Genomic DNA, 22,786 nt, shown 5'->3' on the forward strand with positions numbered 1-22,786 from the left:
TGTGCACCAACCTCCAGGTCATGGGATTCATAGTCCTTGTTTACAACAAATAACTATTTTTTTTTTTTTATGTAGGCTCCACGTCCAATGTGGGTCTTGAACTCACAACCCTGAGATCAAGGGTTGTACGCTCTACCGACTGAGCCAGCCAGGTGCTCCTGAATAACTATTTCATATTAAAAGACAAAGTGTGGCAGAGTGCCCTGGGTTTGGTCACTCTTCAGTGGACTTGGAGAGTGCAGGGCCTCTGAGAGGCCTCCTGGCCTGGGGCAGAGCCCCTCCTCGGCTGGGCCACGCTGTTTAGGACTTAGCACCTGACCACGCTTCGGCAGCACAGGCCTTTCCCCAGCCCATCGGCCAAGGAAATACTTGTATTGATCATAGGGCTCATTTGGCTTAAGTAAGTGTTCACGTAAAATATAGATACTGTCTTTGAGAATTTGTCCTTAGAACACGGAAGTCAACATTTAATTGAGCACGTTGATGACTTACTCCACCCAGAGAGGCCCCTCCTCTGACCTCTTCTATGCAGTGTTCGGGCCACGGAGCAGGATGCCCACAGCCTGGGGGCCTCTCTTTCTTCTTGGTTTATGAATAGCTTTGCTTATTTTAATGAGAAAAGGTTGCCTTTTTTTTTTTCCCCCCTCAAGCTATTAAGATTTTTTGCCTTCTGGGGCGCCTTCTGGGGCACCTGGCTGGCTCAGTGATGGAGCATGTGACTCTTGATCTCAGGGTGGTGCGTTCCAGCCCAATGTTGGGCATAGAGCTTCCTTTAAAGAAAGAACAAAAAGAGTTGTTGCATTCTCTGATGTAATCATTCCTGCATAATTACAATATCTGTTACTCCAAGGAAACCCAAGGTTGGTTAAAGGAACACTTACTTGAAATTTTATGTGAAACATTTTGAGCTTTAATTTTACATCGATTTCACAGTCTCAGGAAAAGTCTAATAATATTTAAATATATCAAAGAGCCTATGTATATTTTTAGAAATAAAAGACTCACTGGACTGCAGAAATTATTAAAGAGAAATAACACTAAAAGTGACCTAGGGATTGAAAAATGCCTCAGGATGCCCAGGCACGTAGGTTAAACCGCCCCCAGTCCAACCCCACCTTCTCTGGGAGGCTTTTCATTTTTAGGAAGAATTAGTGTCTTTCAGAAAGCCTTGTAAGTACACAACACAAAAAAGTAAGATAAGATTCATAAAGATTGTTGTGTTGCCCCTTACATAACTACGTTGTCAGTAGACAGTCCTTTTTAAAGATGCTGATAAGGTGAAGTCATGGTTTGGGGGGTCTTAGAGCCAGGCCTACAGAATATTTCCGATGCTTCCTGCTTGCCACCCTGTGGGTGTTGGCTCCTGACGACATCTGAGTCTCACGGTCTGCCCTGTGTGCGCTGATATGCATGGTTGGGATTTAAATTTTCTGGGTATGAAGCCTGGGGGTGAAACCACAGGATGACGTAGCACCTTAACTTTTAAGTACCTGATGAACCTAAATAGCACTGTAGACTGGAAGCAGCCAGCACCCGGCCCATGACTTACTGGCCACATCAGACCATTCCTGGTGCGAAACTCTGTGATGTTGTTGTCCATGCGGAACCCTTGAGGCCCTCACAGAAGCTTCTTCGCTCTCCCCGGCTGCAGCTTCCTCTCCTACCCAGTTTTCCTCGTTATTCAGATAGTCCCTTGACTCTCCTTCCTTGGACATGAAGACTGCTGGGATTGTTAATGTTGGCAATAAGTCTCTGCCAGGAGATGACTCGAGGATACTTTTAGAAATGTGTAAAGAGAATAGCTCTGTTCAGCTTGTTTTATATACGCATGTGCTGGTGGGTCTTTCATGCTGAATCTCTTGTTATTTGTAGGCATGAATTGCTCGAGGAAGCCCGGAGACAAGGTTTGCCTTTTGCACAGTGGGATGGACCGACCGTTGTTGTTTGGCTAGAGGTATATCTTTCTTTTCCTCCTGGGTGGCGTATGTTCCATATGTGAGTGTGTTCATCCATCCGTGCGCTGTGCATAACCTTCTGGCCTTAACGCTTCTTGTCTCCAGCTGTGGGTTGGGATGCCCGCCTGGTACGTGGCCGCTTGCCGTGCCAATGTGAAAAGTGGGGCCATCATGTCGGCCCTGTCGGACACAGAGATCCAGCGTGAGATCGGCATCAGCAACCCTCTGCACAGGCTGAAGCTGAGGCTGGCGATTCAGGAAATCATGTCCCTGACAAGCCCGTCAGCCCCTCCTACTTCAAGAACGGTATGTGTCTGCAGAAAGAGTGTACCTGCTGTTTCTGTTGCCTCTGCGGTTCTTACAAACATACCAGTGTTCCAACTTAAAGGTTTAGCATTCAGAAACATGACAGCTTTTAATTGGTGACGGTTGGGTGGTTCACAGATCCTTTCCTGAATGTTCTTACAACCGCTTGGCTGCAGTGGCTTTGTGATATAGAAATACAAGTTTTTAAAAGTGTAGAAAAGTAACTATCTCTGATTTAATATGAATTGACCGAAAGTGAAGGGGAGAAAGCTTCGATTCCCCACTTAGACTGTGACCAGTGTTCTACTGAGGGGCGTGTTGGGCCCGTTCCGGGAGCCAGAGGCCCTGGGGGCTCTGAGCTCGAAGCAGCCTGTGAATTTGCAGGTGCACGCCGAGCCTTGTCTGTGCTCGCGAGGTTCTGCTCCACGTGGGAGGACCGCGACCGTCCTTACGGAGGGTCCCCCTCATGGAGTGGGCGGCAGTACCCTAATGCAAACCTGGATGGTTCCTGGGAGACAAGACAGGCCAACCCCTGGTCTGTAGAGTGCGGGTTCTTTACGTTGGCTTAGTCCCCGCTCTGCTCTTGATCTGCTCTGAGGGAAAACCCGGTGAAGAGACCGAAGAGCCTCACAGACATACTGCTTCGAGCAGCAGGTTAGGGCCCAATTCGGGGCTTGCGGCCCCTCTACCCAGAAAGGGGCTGCCAGCTGGCTTGTTTTACTTTGTTTCTTAGGGGAGGAGTCGGAATGAACCGTCAGTCTGTGCTCTTACCTGCGGCCCAGGGAGCTCTGTGCTGGGAATGTTCTGTCACAGCATCTGACCAGGTCCCCATTGCCCGGTTGTTTCCAGTTAAAGTGACCTTTCTAGAAATGAAGGTGTAGGGTGGTTTTCCCAAAGTCTTTATGAACTGTCCAGTGAAGGCTGCTGCTCCTGGACGGAGTCAGCGACAGGCACGGCGAGCCTCCCCAAGCAGGGAACTGCACCGTGAGACGGGGTGCGCCCGCTCCCGGAGGGGCCCGGCGGCCGGCACGGCGCCGTGATGGGCCTCAGGTCCGTGGTGGCGCTTCAGGGGGGCCAGGATTTTGGCTCCTTGAAGTCACTGGCCATTCTGTCGGACGCACTCAGCCCTGTGCCCTGCCTCTTGGGTTTCCCCAGACAAGGTTGTCCCGTCCGCGTGGCCCAGTCACCTCAGAGCACCTGCTGGGGACTGTTGTCCCACAGTCCAAAGCTAGACCTGGGGACTGTGCTCTTTGTTGTGCTCTGTTCGGGTAAGACTGTAAATGTATCGAGTAAGACTTAGTTGAGAATCATTCACAATTTTCAGAAGTACAAAATGTGTTGTTTTTATATTTTACATACCTCAGGTGGTAAGCATGGCAAATGAAGCGCTAGGAATTATGGGCTGTTCTTGGGTTAGTGACAGCACAGTATTCGTATGGTGTGGTTATTCTTTATGAAGGGGGTGAGCTTGTTTTAATGTTCTGTCATTTTCCATACGGGCATCTAAAATGAAAAGGTGAGAAGAATGGCCTTTGCCTCCACCTGCTCCTTTTATGTGCCTGAGGCTTACGTATCTGCCACCTTTCCTCTTTGTTACTGCTTCCCTTGCCCTGGATGTGGTTGGTCACTGGGGTCACCCTAGACCACAGGAAATGTCTGGTTAACGCATGAAGAGATGGAAACGCTCACAGCCACGTCACAAACGGTCAGTCGCAGCCCCGAGCCCACCTCCCCCAGTGCTCCCCACCTACGAACGGCACGATTCTCGGCTTTCCCTTGGGAAGCAAAAATGTCATTTCACATTAAATTGTTCCGATAAGTATTTCCATTAGGTATTAGTTAAACATGTGAAATGGAATTCTATTTTAGATTTTTTTTTCAGGACCTTAAAATTGGTAGACTCGCTCTATTTAGAATAGATTTAATTTCTATCTCCTTTAAGGAGAGACGTCAGTTTGGCGGTCAGTCTTCATGTTCTGGCCCTAGTTTTCTCCTTATATGGACATGCTTGCCATGGGAAATTGGCTCTTTGCATGAGAAATTGGAATTGTTGGTTTTGCATGAGTTTTGCATGATGCTTTGGTTTTTTTGTTTTTTTTTTTACTTTTTCACTCAAGTCACTCTGCACCTTCCCTACAATGTTAATTTGCTTGCATCACTAAGCTCACCAATACTAATAGTTATGTTCTTTTGCATTCCTAACCTCGTAACACCAGGAGGATGAGGAGGGAAGCTGGGCTCAGGTTGGAGACTCTCTATAATATACTCTTCACTCTATGTACCGCAGCAAAAGAGCTGGAGTATGAAAGCTTGTAATTGACTTTTCTTGACATTTTTAACATCTTAATTTGTGCAGAATATCATTGATGACTTAAAGCGTTAGTCAGAGTGAAGCATAGGATTAAAGAGTACGTCTCATGGACAATTTTGAACCTTTCTCATGTGGCACCGTGGTGGTGAACTCTGTGTGACAGAGACTACTTCGTTTAGCCCCACGGCTGTCGTACGGTGTGCCATGGCTCTGGCAGCTCCTGGGTACATACCCAGCACGAGAGTTGGCACGGGGACTGTCCCCGCCTGTCTATCAGGGGTTACTAAGTGGTGCCCTGCTGCTGTGTTGGTCGAGAGGCTTTCTCACTTGTGGGATTCTCAGAAATCAAGCCTCTCCTTGTAAAACGTACATTCGAATTTTCAGCTTCCTGGCTCTTCAGCTCACAAAAAGCTCTGTCACGACTGTTTCGCAGCCTTGATTTGAGACAGCTTGATGAAAAGCAGTGGTTCCCTACGTGTGCTTCTAGCCCCATTGCTGCCTGACTTGCTGTTCTGTTTTAGCGCCAGATCGGAGGCTGCAAGGGCGCGGCCAGGAGGTTCTTCCCGAGGCTCTTACTAATGGCATCATTGTCAAGGATCTCAGAAGGATCATGGTACAGCTGAAGAAAATCAAACTAATCTTAAATCTGAATTTTTCTCATTTCCAGTTGATGGTTGAAACCACTGTTTTCCTCTATTTGTACTCCTAAAATCAAACCGATGTTACCACTTTTTTAAAAAGCAAAAGAGGAGAGTGCCTATAATATTCCGTGAGCTCCCTCTCCAGCCCTTTGATTTAGGCACTCTGTGCCACTACTCCAGATAAATATCCTCATTAATCATTTAGCCCGCTCAGATATCCCTTTACAGGGCCAATAATGACCATCAGTGAATTAAAAAGGGTGCATTTCATGATTGCTTAAACATCAGTGTTTTACATTAAGAAGGAGAACTTTGGCAGCACCCCGGTATGAGATTCCCTATATCGGGGCGTGACTTGTAAGGTAAACCAGCTGAACGTTTGCTCTTTGCAGTGGAAACATAAACAAGGATGAGCCATGCCAGTGACACCAGAATTAGCCAGCATCGGCCTTCAGCGTAAGCAAGGACGGTTTCTGCTCCATCCCTCTTCTAGATGGGAGGAGAACGAAGGGCAGAAGTCGGACAGTGCGCCTTCCACGTGCTATTACGTAGTCACCGGCTCTAACACCAAGGGCGAGTTTGAGATGCCCTTGGGCATTCAGGGCAAGAAAACAACAAGGTGTGGTCAAGTCATCGATGCATTCACTTAGCAAGTAACATCAGTGTGCTGTCTGTGCAAACCGAGCTGCCTGCTCTTGACACCTGCCATCATCCCTCCCATTTTACAGAATGGTATTTGTGATCATGTCAGTGCTGGAAACAATAGAGCCTGTGCAGTGGCAGTTTCTCGCAGCCCAGGTGTTCTCTGACCAAGAGGGATCCCTGTCCTGTGCTTTTTCAGAAGGCTGTGATGGCAGCCCAGGAGGTGTGGGTCTCCTGGCTTTGAGCCTGGCTCCCCCGGGAGCTCATGTTACGGACCACTTAAGAAGTGGGACTGAAGTACGTAATGAGTAAACAACATTAAGGAGGGCTCTGCTCCCATGGAATTGTCTCTTTAGAAATTCCTTTGCATTTTCTGTCCAATTAAGAATACATAAACAGAGGCAAGAAAGCAGTGATGAATGTTCACACTCTGTCAGGTGTGTGATATTGAGAGTGAGGTTTGAAAGAATGAGAAAACATGACATCGTGACAATTTTCCAAAAATGTTTGCTGCTTTTCTCACTCAAGGTTGTTCAGAGAAAGTAGTGAAACAGTTTTTTTCTACTGAATTTGAGCACTCTTGTTGAAATTTGAGTCATTTCTTCTAGCTTGTTTGGTGTAAATAATAGATTAGAGGTGGTATTTTCAAGCCAGAACATCGTGGTAGTTGAGAGTTACTATTTCCAAGGATTCTGTAAGGCAACTACAGAATTCCTGTGACTGTAACTTAGCCTTCTTGGACTGAAGAACATCCGGTACCTTTGTTTGGATGTGTATGCATGTACTTGTAATGTATTGATTTCTTTTTCATGGCACAAATCTGGCACATATTCTGTTAGATTTATCCCAAAGGGTTTCATCGGTTTTGATGACATTATAAATGGTATTTTTAAAATGTCCATTTCCAGCTCATTTCTAGTATTTAGAAATACAGGTCACTTTTATATATTGATCTTATTACATCCTGCAACTTTGTTAAACTCACTTTAGTTCAGATAGCTGCTCTGTATTTGTTTTCTAATACTGATAATCAAGTGATCTACAAATACAGACAGTTTTATTTCTTTTCCAACTCATGCTTTAATTTCTCTTTCTTGCCTTGTCACCGTGGCTGAGAGTTCTAGTACAGTGTTGAATGAAGGTGGTGGGAGCAGATATCCTTAACTTTGTTCCTGAGTGTAGGGAAAATGCATACAGTCTTTTACCACTAAGTGTGCTGTCAGATCTGCATTTTTTGTAGAAGCCCTTTATCAGGTTGAGGCCGTTGTTGTCTGTGCCTAGGTTGCTAAGATTTCAATGAATGAGTAATGATTTGGTCACACACCTTTCCCACATCTCTGGTTTTTCATTTTAGTCCTTTGATACAGTGAATTTCTCTGATTTTCTTTTTTTTTTTTTAATTATGTTATGTTAGTCACCATACAGTACATCATTAGTTTTTGATGTCATGTTACATGATTCATTGTTTTCGTGTAACACCCAGTGCTCCATGCGGTATGTGCCCTCCTTAATACCCATCACCGGGCTAACCCACCCCCCTACCCCCCTCCCCTCTAAAACCCTCAGTTTTTTTCTTGGAGTCCATAATCTCTCATGGTTCGTCTCCCCCTCCAATTTCCCCCCTTCATTTTTCCCTTCCTTCTCCTAATGTCCTCCATGCTATTCCTTATGTTCCACAAATAAGTGAAACCATATGATAATTGCCTTTCTTTGCTTGACTTATTTCACTTAGCATAATCTCCTCCAGTCCCATCCATGTTGGTGCAAAAGTTGGGTATTCATCCTTTCTGATGGCTGAGTAGTAGTCCATTGTATCTATGGACCACATCTTCTTTATCCATTCATCTGTTGAAGGGCATCTCGGCTCTTTCCACAGTTTGGCTGTTATGGACATTCAAATATTGACCCCACCTATGTTCCTGGGATAAACCCCACTTGTCCTAATATCTTATTCTTTTAATTTATTACTAATTTGATTTGCTAATACTTTGTTAAGGAAAATTTGCTTCTGTGTCTATGAGGGATATTTATTGGTCTATAATTTTCTTGAAATGTGTCCAGTTTTGGTGTCAGGACAATGCTGCTCTTGTAGAATGAGTTAGATATTTCTTCTTCACTTTTTTGTAATAGTTTCTGTAGAATTGGTAATTTTTTCATAAATGTTTGGTAGAGTTCACCAGTGAAGGCATTTAGAGTAGAGATTGAGTGTATGTGCATCATGTGTGTTTGTGCTTGTGTGGTTTATAGCTACAGATTCAAGTTCAGGTACAGGTTACCTGTTTCTTACTGAGTGGCTCTCAGATTATGTCTTTCATGAAATTTGCCCGTTTTGTCCAGGTTGCTTACAGCTGTCCACAGTTTTCCCATATTACCCTTTCAGTGCCTGTAGGGTCTGTACTGATGCCCCCTCTTTAATTCTTGATGTTGGTGATTTAACTTTCTTCTTTCTGGGTAGGGGCCCGTCAATTTCAGTGATGTTTATGAAGGTTTTACTTTCATCATTTTATTTTCTGTCATTTTTTTTGTTTCTGTTTCACTGATTTCTGCTTTTGTTTCCTTCCTTCTGCTTGCTGTGGATTTCATTTGTTCTTCTTTTTCAAGTTTTTAAAGGTAGAACCTTACTTTATTGATTTATAACCTTTTTTCATTTATAAGTACTTAATACTGTAAATTTCCTTCAAGACACTGCTCAAGCTGTGTCCCACAATTCATGATTGTGTGTGCACTTTCTTTCTTCTTTTTTTTTTTGAAGATTTTATTTTTAAGTAATCTTTACACCCAGTGTGTGGGGCTTGATCTCACAACCCCGAGATCAAGTCGCATGCTCCACTGACTGAGCCAGCCAGGTGTCCCTTGCATGTTCATTTTCATTTAGTTCAAAATATTTTCCCATTTCCCTGTGATTTCTTCTTTTGACACATGGGTTATTTGGAAGTATGCTAATTCCAAATATTTGGGAGTTTTCTAGATGTCTTTTATTATGGAGTTCTAATTTAATTTTCTTGAGGTCAGAGGAGATATATTTGGCATGATTTTAGTCTCTTTGCATACATGGAGCTTTGTCTGTGTTGGAGAATATTCCGTGTGCGCTGCTTTTGGGTGAAGTGCTCTCTCACATCCATTGGGTTAGTTGAGGCTACTGCTTCCGGGCTTCTCTGTCCATGCAAGCCAGTTGTTTGGCTCAGCTGCTCAGTCCGTTACCAAACAATGGGGAGGGGGGGGAGGTCTCCTGACCATCTCTCCTCTCAGTCTTAACGTGTTCATCTCCTTTCAATTTGTGTTTTAATTCACTTTTTTAAACCTGATTTTGAAATTAACGTGTTTTATTAAGGAAATACAAACAAAATGTTAAAAATAAAATGAAAGCCAGCCAGAGATATTTTTACTGAGTAGACTTGGATTGATCCTTCAAACTTGTTCATGAGCCGTGATCGTTCTTTGTGGTTGTATCATTATACATGAAAACTAGCTCAGAGAGACAATGTGTAACCAGTTTTATTGTGCTTTGGTAAATATGTTAAATTCATTAGCATAAGTAATAGACTGTTCATGGTATAATTCCCTTTGTAGAAAATGTTACTAACAATTTAAGAGTAAATAGATCAAATTATTTTGAAATTATAAAAAACAATGTTATTAGTTTAGCCTTTGAGAATATGTAACAGATTGAAAGATCCAGTTTAAAAATTATTTAAATGACCCTTGTGACCTCTTCCATGGCTTTTCTTCTGAACTAATGTGCTTAATTATTGCAACCAGACCCTCGCCTACGGGGACATGAACCACGAGTGGATTGGCAATGAGTGGCTGCCCAGCCTGGGCCTGGCGCAGTACCGCAGCTACTTCATGGAGTGCCTGGTGGACGCGCGCATGCTGGACCACCTGACCAAGAAGGACCTGCGCGGGCAGCTGAAGATGGTCGACAGTTTCCACAGGTGCATCCCACAGGATGGTCCTGACCAATTAGCTCAGGGAGTTTGCACTGTTGCCACAGCTAACTTTTTTTTTTTTTTTTTTTTTGTAATAGAAACAGTTTCCAGTGTGGAATTATGTGCCTGCGGAGGTTAAATTATGACCGAAAAGAACTGGAGAGAAAAAGAGAAGAAAGCCAGAATGAAATAAAAGGCTAGTACATTATGTGTAATGGATGCAGCATATTTCTGCTTCCCACGGTGCTAACAGTTCAATGACTGCCTATTAAAAAATAAAACTGGAAGGAAAAAAATTAAAAATAAGTTAAAAAGATCACAAGGGGTGCCCAGCTGGCTCTGTTGGTGGAGCTTGCGACTCTTGATCTCAGGATCATAGGTTCAAGCCCCACATTGGGTGTAGGGATTACTTAAAAACAAAATTTTAAAAAGAAATTAAAAATAAATAAAATAAACAAAAATCAGGAAAGGCTTTACGTGGAGAAAACTAGTCTGGCATCATTACAGAGGAGGGAGGGATGAACTGTGTGCCTCTAAAGACCCTCCTCTGTGCCCATTTCCTTGTGCTGATGTCAGTCTGTAAGGTCGGGGTCTCGAGGTAAGCATTTTTCCTGTGACCTCAGACATTTCCCCTTGTGACAACACATGTCCTTTTTTGTTCAGAAATGCTGCTACACAGCGCTAGATAGCAACAGAGCTAGAGGTGAACAGGCCCCCACCGTATGCTGCTTGGTGGAAGTCTGGAAAATACTGCCCTGTCTGTCCTTGAGGGGCCCGGAATAGAACAGTGTGGTTCTGCTCCCGTGGCTGAGGGAGCAGCGCGGGGTTAACATGGCATTTGGGCCCTGAAGACAGGGTGGGAGCCTCTTCTTGGCATCAGGGGGCAGGCAGAGGTATTTCAGATAGAAAATAGGCCGGGGGTGTAAGGGGACAAGGGTGCTCAGCCAGGAGACAGCAGATGCTCTTCTCTGCTGGGGAGCCACCCACCCAGGACACCTCTCAGTGAGCAGGTGTAGTAGTTTGCTTTGAAATAAGACGTTAACGATTAAGCTCCAAGTAAAATCTCCCCAAATTTTCAGTACAAAGAAATCACTAAGAATGGTAATAGCAGATGAGACCTATTGACCAACTCTAAGCATATAGGTTAATTTATGTAATCCTTACAACCACAGTCCTTTAAGTGCTGTTTTTCATCTCTTGTCTTTATTAAGACAGAAATTAAAGATAAAAATACGGTTGGGGAGATGGTCCATTAGAAGGATAGTCTAGCCATGATTGAGTTAGTGTGAATCACAAGAAAAACCATAAGCTAACATTTGTAATACATGTCCTATATACACATAATACGTTTAACATATAAATATAGTAATGATCTCTATATATTTTATGGCTGTGTGTGTGTGTGTGTGTATCTGTCCTTTTATCTAGAAAAGGAGGTGGGAAATGAGATACGTAAATCTGTTCCATTTGTTTTGTATTTCCATCTTAAATCTTTTCAGAGTTGACAAAAGCTGCCTCTGAAAATAACTGGTGATCATCTGGATGTACTTTTACAGGGTGGCTATTGTTAGATCTCTACTAGAGCAAATTTAATAATTTATCACTTTGCATAAATACAAGATCTTCCCCCAAGTCTCTAATACGCTGGAGAATATCTTCCAATTTCTGTATTTTTAAAGTGCGACAACAGGAAAGTCTTTGAGATTGTAAGTGAGGGGTTTGCGTTGAATCACAAGGTGCCCGGCTCCAGGGCCAATGCCTCTGATGGGAGGAGAGTATTTCGGAAGGCCTGAAGTCTGTAGGTGGTGCACATTCGTACCTGGTGGGCGTTCAGGTTCTTGGTGTGTCCTTTTGGTTTCCGAAGCCTGGGCCCCGTCGCTTTCTATTCTCTAGAAACTTGGTGTGTGTAATAACTTCCTTGCTCCAGGGTTTACTCGAAGGGTGAGTTCCAGTAGGACGGTCTCCATTGGACAAGCCAAGGGCCAGGACGGCAGTGTGCGAGTGCAGCCGAGGCCGTCTGCCCACCTGGCAGCGCCCCCGGGGCCCATGCGGCTTGCGTCTTGTGTCGGGAACTGGAGGCTCGGGGCCTGCGGGTGGATCTTTATCCTGTGTTATGGGGCGAACGCGGTGAAACGAGCTTCCTGCAGCCGCTCTGAGCATTGTTTTCACTCGTCTGCAGATGTGCTAGTTTGGAGCAATGATCGAGTGATTCGCTGGATCCTATCAATCGGCCTTAAAGAATACGCCAACAATCTCATTGAGAGCGGCGTTCACGGCGCGCTGATGGCCTTAGATGAGACCTTCGATGCCAACGCCCTGGCGCTCCTGCTGCAGATCCCGACACAGAACACGCAGGTGATGCCGGCCACGCCCGCACCCCGCCCTCCGACCAGCGCTGCGCTCCGCATCTGAGTGGAGGCAGAGAGAGCGTAACCAAACCCCCAGCCAGCCAGTCCTCTCTTCCCCTGCCTCAAACACGATGCGGCGGCTCAGAGCCCACAGTACTTGTTAGCTCCTCCTCGTGTCTGCCTGTCCTTCCATGTCCTGGTGCACGCAGGAGTCCTGGCGTAAACCACCTGCGGGAGACCTGCGTCCACACCGGGTGCTCGTGGAGCGGCAGAGGGGAGAGAGAGAGAGACGCTCTTACGAAAGTGTGCCGCACGCAGGTCTCAGGAGTTCTGTTTCTCATTTCCCTGTGTCCTTTTTGACTCATGGGCTCATTGGAGAATCAGGAATGTTTTTATTCTTCTACAGAACATGTATATCTTCTGCCAGTACCCTCAAGCTCCCCACCAGCAGCGGCCCCCACGGCACACTTGTTACAAAATGTCCCAAGAGCTCACGGGTCCCACCGCCCAAAGCCCGCGAATGCATTCCCCATTAAAACCCCTGACTTAAAGTACCCTGTGATGTTCACGGCATTCATCCCTTGAGTTATTGTTTGTTTGTTTAAGTCTTGGTTTAAAAATAACTGTGATATGCTAACATCCTTAGCATATCACTAAGGGGGGTTGTTTTGTTATGATTTCAGGCTCGTGCTGTCTTGGAAAGAGAGTTTAACAACCTTTTGGTCATGGGGACTGACAGAAGGTTTGATGAAGTAAGTTTTCAGCCTAATGATTTTTAAACTTGCATTAAATGTAAATTGTTACATTTGGGGGCACCAGCCTGGCTCAGCTTGGTAGAGTGTGTGACTCTTGATCTCAGGGTTGTGGTTTGGGCCCCACATCGGATATAGAGATTACCTAAAAGTAAAATCTTTAAAAATAAGTAAGTAAATAAATAAAGTAAATTAATATATTTGTAGGAGCCGTGTAGTCTGGATAACTCTTCCAAATGTGGAGACAATTTTACTTTACAAGTTAAGCTTTGCTCTTAATTTATTAACAAATGAGCTATTAAGAAAGCAATATTTTCACTAAGATGGGGAGGTTTTTTTTTAATTTCTGCTATTTAACTTTTGATATCCTTCAAAAATGTTTTTCGCATCATAAAGCATTGGTTGCGGCCGAGGCATAGTCTGTAAGTTGTGTTTTGGGACAACTGGATACCTCAATCCCATCCAGGACCCCCTGTGCTCTGGCAGAATGTTTCAGAAGTTTATTTAAAAACACAGGACACATTCATTTCTCCTCATTCGAAACCATGACTCGTGTCCTCTCGCACCGTGACGTGTTACCGTCTCCGTCGCCGTGCGAACACTTGAGTGTGGCGGGAACGGGACACCTGACGGGCATCGCTGGCCTGTCCCAGCCTGAAGACTGTTTTGAAGACAAAAATGCAGTATCTTACATAGCAAGAAGGTGATTTCTGCAGGATAAGAAGCGACACATGGTGGCAGACAGAGCACACCCAGGTGGCCCAGCATTGTCCTGATTTGTGCCCAGTTGGGGTCCCAGCATGAGGGTGGCCCTGTCTCCTTTTACTCTGAGAAGTTCCCAGTCTGGGCAGGGAGTCTGATGGTTATCAAGAATGGGGTCAGAGGGGCACCTGGGGGGCTCAGTCGGTGAAGCGTCTGCCTTCGGCTTAGGTCATGATCCCGGGGTCCTGGGATTGAGCCCCGAGTCAGGCTCTCTGTTCAGTGGGGGAGTCTGCTTCTCCCTCTCCCTCTACCTGCCGCTCCTCCTGCTTGTGCGCTCTCTCTTTTTCTCTGTCAGATAAATTAAAAAAATCAAAAAAGAATGGGGTTAGATAGGGCGCCTGGGTGGCTCAGTTGGTTAAGCGACTGCCTTTGGCTCAGGTCATGATCCTGGAGTCCCTGGATCGAGTCCCGCATCGGGCTCCCTGCTCGGCAGGGAGTCTGCTTCGTCCTCTGACCCTATCCCCTCTCATGTGTTCTCTCTCATTCTCTCTCTCTCAAATAAATAAAATCTTTAAAAAAAAGAAAAGAAAAAGAAAAAGAATGGGGTTAGATACATGTGAACAAAAATGCAGGGACAAGGACATTTTAAAGGGTTGGTAACTTTACTGTGTATTTTGTCCTGTATTTTAAAATCAGTCTTGTTTTCTGATCTTTAATTTACCAGGACGATGATAAAAGCTTTAGGAGGGCACCTTCTTGGAGGAAAAAGTTTAGACCAAAGGACGTTCGTGGCTTAGCTGCTGGGTCAGCAGAGACTCTCCCCGCAAACTTCCGGGTCACTTCCTCTCTGTCCTCCCCCTCTATGCAGCCAAAGAAGATGCAGCTGGACGGTACGTGATGCACTGTGCTCCCCCGGCCACCTGTCGGCAGCACGAGCAGCTTTTTGGCTGGAACGTTAATAAGGGTCACGATGACCTCTTTAATACGTAGCAAGCGTGTGGGTGCTGTTGCATGCCCAGGTTTACATGCTGTAAAATTAATCCTAACATCTGTGTAGAAAAGTTTAACAATGGTACAGATATTTTAAGTTATCTGGTTGAACATTAGCATATTCTTCCAACTAATAAAGCTAAGCAGCGTGTGTGTCCTCAGAGCGTTGGACCGACGTCCACACTTGCAGAGATGTGTTCGTGTGGCCCTCGAGGGCTCTGCCCTCGGAGAGCAGCACAGGGGCTTTCAGACCACGTCCTCTACCCCTAGGACTTCTCTCCGCGCTGGAGGAGTGACTGAGTCCGTGGTAATCGGCACAGTTCCCACCTTCGTCCTTGCTCTCTCTTGTCCGTGTTGTTACGTTGTAAGAGGACGGGGAAAAGGAAGAAGGGGAGCCCGGATGTGCTCACAGGGCAGGGCTGGTCTTGTCGAGGGCGCCAGTTGTAGGGTCATTGTGTCAGATCAGGGTGCAGTTATCCCTGGACGGTCCCTCTGCTTCGAGACCACCGCTAGTGAAGAGTTGGCCAAGGTCTGCGGAGGGACCTCTCCGCTCTGACCGTGTCCCACTCAGTGACAGGATGGAGGGCCACACTGCCTGGGCTGGTATCTGGCTCTGCCGTGCAGGAGGCGCATGACCTTGAGCACTGTGCCTCAGTGTCCCCATCTGTAGACTGGTTGTCGCACGAGTGTCTTCCTCACTGATGGCTTGTGGCGGCGAGTCCTTTGCGGGAAGCTCTTGGCAAGTGTCCGGCACGTCCCGAGTGCTGTGTGTGTTGGCCGCGGGGGCCCTGTGTCGTAGGCCTGTGACGGGCGGCCGCGCGCTCACTCTCGGTGGACGTGGGTAGACGGGCTGTAGGGAAGTTGTCCGGTGTGGTTTTTACCATTTTCCTGCCTAAGCTCTGCCTGAACCTCGGTTGTGAGTTCTGCTCTCGCTGCCCACGTACAAACCAGAGAAAAGTAATTTCTATAAAGCCTTGCTGAGCTTTGAGTGAGGGCAACTTATCGGGCAGTGTTTTTATTTAAAAAACTGCATCTCTTCGCCAGACTTCAATATTATGCTTAATGAGGGAAAAACCCAACTTTTTGGAAAAGAATAGCATTTTCCTTCAAGAAGCCTGTAGGTAATTTCTATGGATTCTAGTTGTAACTTAAGTCTTCGACTTCTTGGGCAATTGGCCTGCGGTCCTGGTCTCCTCAGCTTCATTTCACAAGTTGCCTTTTCCTTATTGTAAATGTTAACAGCGGCATTTGGATTACAGTTCAGGTAAATGAAACATAACCGTGGCAAAAGGCGTAGGGAGCGTAGCCCGTGGAAGGTGAGCTCTTACCCCGTTGCTAACGGAGGCGGAGGCGGAAACCCGGCCCAGCTGGCAGGCCTCCCGCTCTCTCCGAGTGCTCTCTGGCCCCGGGGCAGGGAACCGGCAGCCTGCGGGGAGACAGGGCTTGTAGTTGGGAGCAGCCCACAGCTGCTACAGGGCTGGAAAAACCCAGTGAGCCCCCCGGGCGGTTTCTTGATAGAACAAAAGCATCTGTGGTGCGCGCTGTTGGCTGGAAGGGAGGCTGGGCCTGGGCTTCCGTGGCTCGGTCATCGTCCCGCACCCGCTGCCGGGAGGGTAAGGCCGTCCTTCTCAGACAGACGGGGGAGGGGGGTGGGCAGCGGGACGGGCACCCGACTCCCTTTAGCGCGCTGGTAACACTCACGTTGCTGCTGGGCTGCAAAAAAGTCCAGAAAAGTCTGTAAGTCTGGAGGCTTTCGGGAGAAACAGTCACCGTGTTCATGGTTGTTGCCAGTGCAGATGTGTGTGGAGGAATTGCCTTCCCCTCACCTGCTGCCCCACGGACCCCGGGCTGCTCGGGGGGTGGGGACAAGCCCACTCGGTGACTCAGTTCCCCTCCGTGGGTGCTGCCGTGGGCGTGAATGTGCGTGTGTGCGCTCGAGCGGCCGCGCGGCGCTGAGACTAACTGCATGCTGTGTTTGCACGCCTCCCGTCGTGGTCGTCGGAGCAGGTGGCGTGTCAGGACCGCAGAGGCTGGATTCGGCCACAGTCAGGACTTACTCCTGCTGACGCCCCCTGTAGGTGAGTAGCCCGGAGAGCCGGCCCCGCGAGCTCGGGAAGCTGGCCGGACGCACGCGCACAAGCCCTCGGCGCCCGTGGAGGGGACTTTGGTGTTCTGGATGCTCACGCTTAACCTGGAGAGGCTAGTGTGTCACTGATTCCTAAGGGAAGAAATGTATTTCCATTCTTTCCATTCCTTAAACACAAAGATGCTGGCCCCCACGTCTGCTACTGTCTCGTGGGGGCGGGGGGAGGCAGGAGAGCGCAAGAGAGCGTCACCTGGCTCTTAGCTGACTGTCCCCAGCGGGTCACAGCCTCTGCGTCTGCGTGCACCTGGTGGGACGCCCGGGCCACTGCTGCTGGCCGGCCTGCTTTTACAGACGCGGTCTTGAATGAATCAGGCCCCGAAGTATTAAGTTTCATGAGACCGTAGCCACCGTGTGACACCGATAGCCTCTCAGTTGGGAGATGGGGGTTTCTTCCAAGATCCTTATTTGCGGGAGAGCGAGAGCACATGCACAAGCACGCGTGAGCGGTGGGGGAGGGCAGAGAGCGGGACTCTCAAGCTGACTCCGCGCTGAGCCTGGAGCCCGATGCTGAGCTCGGTCCCACGACCCGAGCCAAAACCAGGAGTCAGGCGCTCCACCGAGTGTGCCACCCCGGCGCCCTAAGGGGTTGGTCTAAAAAAAACCCAGAACAAAAACCAAGTGCATTAGCACAAGAGGGGCTGAGTTTGTGGATTGAGATTTCGGGTGCAGGCCTGCGAGCCTGGCCCTCTTCCCCCTGCTCCGAGGGCCCTGGGGGAGCTCTGTTTGCGCTCAGTGTTTTCCTGTCTCAGCCAGAATGTGTGATTGCTGGGGGCTCCCTGCGGGCTCGGTCGGTGGAACAGGCAGCTCTGATCTCGGGCTCCTGAGTTCCAGCCCCACGTTGGCTATAGAGATTACTGAAAAATAAAATCTTAAAAAAAAAAAAAAAAAAGAATACTTGTTTTTTCCATCCTTTTTAAAAATTGTTTACTTTTGGACATAGGCCAAAATGAAATCAATCAAAGGCCAAAATGAAGTCAGTCATTGATAAGCAAAGTGCTTGATGCTTCCTCTGGCTTCTCAGGGGCTAAAGCACAGGGCGGGAGGGGAGGTGTGCTGGGGCCTGCCCGGCCGGGACGTCACTGCTCAGGTGGCTTAAGACTGATTCTTTTGTTTGTTTTTCTTTTCCAGTTTACCCGCACTACTTCTACAGATGATTATGCACCACTTCGAATCCCACAAAGACTACATTTTAAAATGCAACGGAATCTTTAATCTGTTAATACTTGTTATATGGACCCTGAGATATTTTATTACAGAGTTTTTAATTAGCGAAAAATTCATGAATACTATAGAGAAAATATTTTAGAACTTAATGTTTCTTATATTTATGTAAACTTATGACTTCATTTATATAGTTACTTACTTTTTCATGTATATCCAGGCTATAAATATCCTTTCAAATCAATTCGTGTTCTTATATCTAATTTAGTCTTTCAAATGAATGTACTGTAATGCTTGTATGTATAAATCCTATGAACAAATATAGGGCTTTTGTAAATTGTGCATTTATTGTAATTATCATTACTTAATTTGTTATTAATAAACCCTGACAGAGAGAAGGATTTTACCGTATTTGTAAAATCATGACACAGCTGTGTTATCAAACAAAACCTAGCTCTACAACAATCATTTTGAAATAAGCAGACTTCATTTCAAGCAACTGTTGTTGTATTTTAATGACTGACCTTAACTATACTTTTTCTAGCAAGAAATGCTTTATTCCATAGCGTGAACAGATTAAAAATATCTGGTGTTAAATATCAGCTTCTGAAAATTTGGACTGGAAAGACTATGAAAATCTCCTAGGACCGGTGAACTCTTCATAGGCTCGTCCCGGTGGGCTCGGGCAGCTCGTGTTTAGCGACTGGCTGAAGCCGCGAGCTGAGGACCCTGAGAGCCTGGGGGGGCCCTGGGCGGGGGGGCCTGGGCGTCCTCCTGGTGCGGAGCTCGCTGGCGAGAACTCTTAGAGGACCAATCAGGAAGCGCTGCGTCCCCCCCCCCCCGCCCCCGTCCCCCCCGGAAATAATGTCGTGCAACTCTAACAAAGGCCTTACTGTTCTTATGTAAATCATCTTTTTACATTCGTTTGTAAACATGTTTAAAGAATGGACCTAGTCGTACATTTTTAGATTTTGATGAGATAGCCGTTTTGGATTGTATAAGTAGCAAATGTAACTCTTACTTTCTACTTGGCATATTAAAAAGCCAGCAAGAAATGTGTTCAGATCATGGTGCATTATTTATTATGCAGCTGAGACATAGATAGAAACGGCATGTCTTTACATTTGGTTTCTGCTTTTAATTTACTTGTACAATTCACTGTTACCGTCCTGTTTTTCTATTAATCTTTTGTGAACTTCTGATTATGTAACAAAGTATGTACAGTCTACTTTTGAACTGTTTTTATCACAGTATTATTTATTGCTGTCTTTCAATACAGTCCTGAAGCATTTTCCACTGCCAATAAAGGATACTGAGAACCAGCTGCCCTTCTTCGCCGCCTCCGTGCTCCCCCGTGCGGGCCCCGGGCGTCTAGCGTGCAGAGCAGCTCGGAGACCCAAACAGCCCCGAGGTGCAGGATGCGGTGCCAGCCACAGGAGGACCGGGTGTCTGTGCCCTCGGTTCGGAGGCGCAGCGACTCCATCTCACGGTCTCACCGGCCCCTCCAGGGCCCAGAGGAGGCGGGGGCAGCGTGTGCGGGGGCCTGTGCATGTGCTCAGCACTGTTGCTCGTCCCGGGCCGTCCTCCGTGTGGGCTTTACTCTCCTGCTGCTCTCCTCATGCCCTCACGAGAGGTGCCCAGGGCTGCGTCCCTCCACTTCTCTCGGCCCCTGGGAACCGGGGTGGGGGGCGCCTCCTGCAGCGGGCAGAGGGGAGGGGGCAGGTGCGCCGGCTCGGGCGGGGCCCACCCACCTGCAGGGCTGGAAGTGGATTCCCTGGGGGGTGGCTCACGCATGGCCGCCGCCCCAGCTCTCACGCAAGAGCTCGGAGGGCTAGGCAACTCCGGGACCCCCTTTGGGGGTCTCCGGGGGGGTGGGCGCTGAGCCCAGTGGCTGACACCACCCACTGTGGCCCGTGGGGCGGGCCCTGCAAAGACCGTGGCTTGGTGTTCACCGTCCCGCTCTGCCTGCGCCACCAGGGCTGACCGCTCCGGCTCCGGACGAGCGTGTTTTCCTTCTGTGGGTGAGTCCGGCCCGGCCCGTCTCCGTCTCCGCCAGCGCACAGCTGGGTTCTCTCGCGTCTTCCTGTGTCGAACCTGTGCGGCTGAGCTTGCCGAGCTCAGGGGAAGCCTTATTTTCTGCATTTCCTACTTCTTAACGTTAAGTGTGAGATCTGGAACAGTGCAGAGCCCCCTTGCTTTTTAAACCGCACATTCCATTGTCCCCGACCACAGCCAGGCAAGCCTTGGGCCTTTCTAGACACCCAACTCGCCACAGATTCATTAAGGTGCGGGTGTTTTATTTAAAAGATTTGGTGATTCCATTTATGCCTGAAAGACACACGTCAGTTGAGAAAGAGCAGCAAGCAGACGTCTGGGAGGTTCTGCTGCTCTGGCTCGGCTCGGGTCTGCGCCTCCCACACAGATGTCCCCGGGCTCCCCGTCCTCCCGCCGCCCCGCGCGCGCTCCCACTAAGGACTCCTCCACCGCTGCTCCTAAGCTCCTCGTTCGTGTCTCGCGTCGGGGCTTCTGAAGGTAACTGGGCTTGGGTTTTGCTCCTGGCTGTGTGCTGCCTCCGTCCTGTGTACGTGGGCGGGTCCTGCAGCTCCTGTGGCTACCGGCTCCACGCCGTCCTCCTGGCCGCGCTCACCTTCTGCCCCCCGTAAGAGCCCTGGTCAGGGGCCTGCCCGGGGAATCCAGGACGGTCTCAAGCTCCCCTGCCTTAGTTGCATCTACAAAGTCCCCTTTTCCAAATGAAGCCCCATTCACGGGTTCCCGAGGTCTGGACAGAGAGGTATCTGCCGGGGGGCCGCTGGTCAGCCTGCCTCACCCCAGACATTTCTTCTGGTGGCATCAGGGTGGGGAGGACGGGCCCCACCCTCCCAGGGAACAGGACTGGTCACACAAAGGGCAGGGTGAGCGGAGATTCGGGGAGGGAGTGGCTCAGAGACTGGCGGGGGAGAGAGCGGAGGACTGTAAGATGATCAAGGGACCTCTGCGTGCAGACGGGTTTACTCCTGGTTGATCTTTGAACTTGAGCGTGCCGAGCACCGCCCCGCCACAAATTGATGGTGTTGAAGTGGGGAGGGTGTCTCTGCTCTATTTAAAAGCAATTTCGGGGCGCCTGGGTGGCTCAGTCGTTAAGTGCCTGCCTTCGGCTCAGGTCATGATCCCAGCGTTCTGGGATCGAGCCCCGCATCGGGCTCCCCGCTCGGCGGGAAGCCTGCCTCTCCCCCCTCCACTCCCCCTGCCTGTGCTCCTCTCTCACTGTGTCTCTCTCTGTCAAATAAATAAATAAAATCTTTTAAAAAATAAATAAATAAATTTTTTTTAAAAAAGCAATTTCAATAACCACCTGGAGGCTATTGTGGAGGACCTGCTCTGGGCATCCACTTGGACGTGCAGGGGAGACCCTGACGCCCCAGCTAACGGTCCGCCCGCTGGTGGGAGGAAGCAGCGCCCGCCTGGGTGCCCAGGGCCCGCCCAGATGCCGGCTGTGCCGGGGTGCGGGAGGCTGCGGGAGGGAGGCTGCGGGAGGCCTGCGTCCCGTAGAGCCACTGCTCACACATGCAGGCACGTGGGGGCCCCCCGGACGGGTTTCGGGGCGCACCATGCAGATGGAGCTGTGCGAGGGCACCCGGACTGCCCCCACGTGGCCGCTGTCCCGAGGCCGGGCCGAGGTGGGGCTCATCTTGAATACTTTAAACGGGTCTCACCGGCCCTCTTCCGAGGAAGCCAACAGAACACGGTTCTCTGCTCGCGACGAGGGGCAGCCACCAGCCGGGGCTTCCTGGCTTCCGCTCCACGGCCCAGAATGCTCTCCTAAAATTAAACAAAAGCAATATTTATAATGTTTAATTAAGATAAAAGTAATGTAAATTAATTTGAAATTTTTTTAATTAAACAAAAGCAGTGTCACCGAGGAATTGTGACATGACACAACCTATAGGGCTGAAGAGATTTGAGTCATCAGTTGTCCATCACCCGATTTTCTTTTTAATTTTTAATTTTTATTTTTTTAAGATTTTAAGCAATCTCTACACCCAATGTGGGGCTTGAATTCACGACCCCCAAGATGGATGAGTCGCATGCTCCACTGATGGAGCCAGCCAGGTGCCCCTCTTTTTTAATTTTTTTTTTTTTAAGATTCTTATTAATTTGAGAGAGAGCACAAGCAGGGGGAGCGGCAGGCAGAGGGAGAGGGAGAAGCAGGCCTCCCGCTGAGCAGGGAGCCCGATGCGGGGCTCGATCCCAGGACCCTGGGGTCACGACCTGAGCCGAAGGCAGACGCTTAACGACTGAGCCACCCAGGTGCCCCAAGATTTTATTTATTTATTTGACAGAGACAGAGACAGTGAGAGCAGGAACACAAGCAGGGGGAGTGGGAGAGGGAGAAGCAGGCTTCCCGCTGAGCCGGGAGCCCGATGTGGGGCTCGATCCCAGGATCTTGGGATCATGACCTGAGCCGAAGGCAGACGCCCAACGACTGAGCCACCCAGGCGTCCCTTTGATGTTTTGAGCAAAGTAACAGCAGGCTCATCATTTCAAGAAGAACAGCAGCGGCCGCTGTCCTTGTTCCCACTCCTCCCCTCCTGCCTTCCTCCTACGTAACGTGTGCTTAGTGTGGGCTCCTGGCTCATCAATCAGTCTTAGGATTTACCTACTGGCATCTCTTTAAGGGCAATGAGAATTTTAGCATTACTTATTGCCAGCCAAGTGGATTGCTGGGATTACAACACAAAGGGCACGTGGTACGACTGTATTCCCCGGGATTTATGGATGAAATAATACAGTGCCTGGGACTTGCTTTAAAAAATAATATTGGGGAAGGGGCGCCTGGGTTGATATGTGTGAAGGCAGAATGGGTCCTGGAAGCAGTGATGTGTTAGACTTGGTGAAGGGTGTC

At 48.4% G+C, this 22,786-nt stretch overlaps 1 protein-coding gene across 5 annotated transcripts in view; it reads left to right on the plus strand.

Moving 5' to 3' along the window:
* PPFIA1 (PTPRF interacting protein alpha 1) overlaps positions 1–19,205 on the plus strand; it is a 91,867-nt gene extending 72,662 nt beyond the window's left edge. For 2 of the 5 annotated variants that reach the window (XM_035013490.1, XM_035013486.1), the window contains 10 exons: positions 1,873–1,954; positions 2,061–2,261; positions 3,904–3,966; positions 9,615–9,790; positions 9,883–9,980; positions 11,964–12,139; positions 12,816–12,884; positions 14,311–14,476; positions 16,584–16,654; positions 17,851–19,205. In XM_035013490.1, the coding sequence (XP_034869381.1) occupies positions 1,873–1,954; positions 2,061–2,261; positions 3,904–3,966; positions 9,615–9,790; positions 9,883–9,980; positions 11,964–12,139; positions 12,816–12,884; positions 14,311–14,476; positions 16,584–16,642 (1,090 nt within the window). In that variant the 3' untranslated portion in view covers positions 16,643–16,654; positions 17,851–19,205. The remainder of the gene's footprint in view (positions 1–1,872; positions 1,955–2,060; positions 2,262–3,903; positions 3,967–9,614; positions 9,791–9,882; positions 9,981–11,963; positions 12,140–12,815; positions 12,885–14,310; positions 14,477–16,583; positions 16,655–17,850) is intronic. The other 3 variants (XM_035013487.1, XM_035013488.1, XM_035013489.1) reach the window with 3 other exon arrangements.
* The last annotated feature ends 3,581 nt before the right edge of the window (positions 19,206–22,786 follow it).

This window comes from Mirounga leonina, unplaced genomic scaffold (genome assembly GCF_011800145.1).
Source record: "Mirounga leonina isolate KUSES-001 unplaced genomic scaffold, KU_Mleo_1.0 Mir_166, whole genome shotgun sequence".
Lineage (NCBI taxonomy): Eukaryota > Metazoa > Chordata > Mammalia > Carnivora > Phocidae > Mirounga > Mirounga leonina.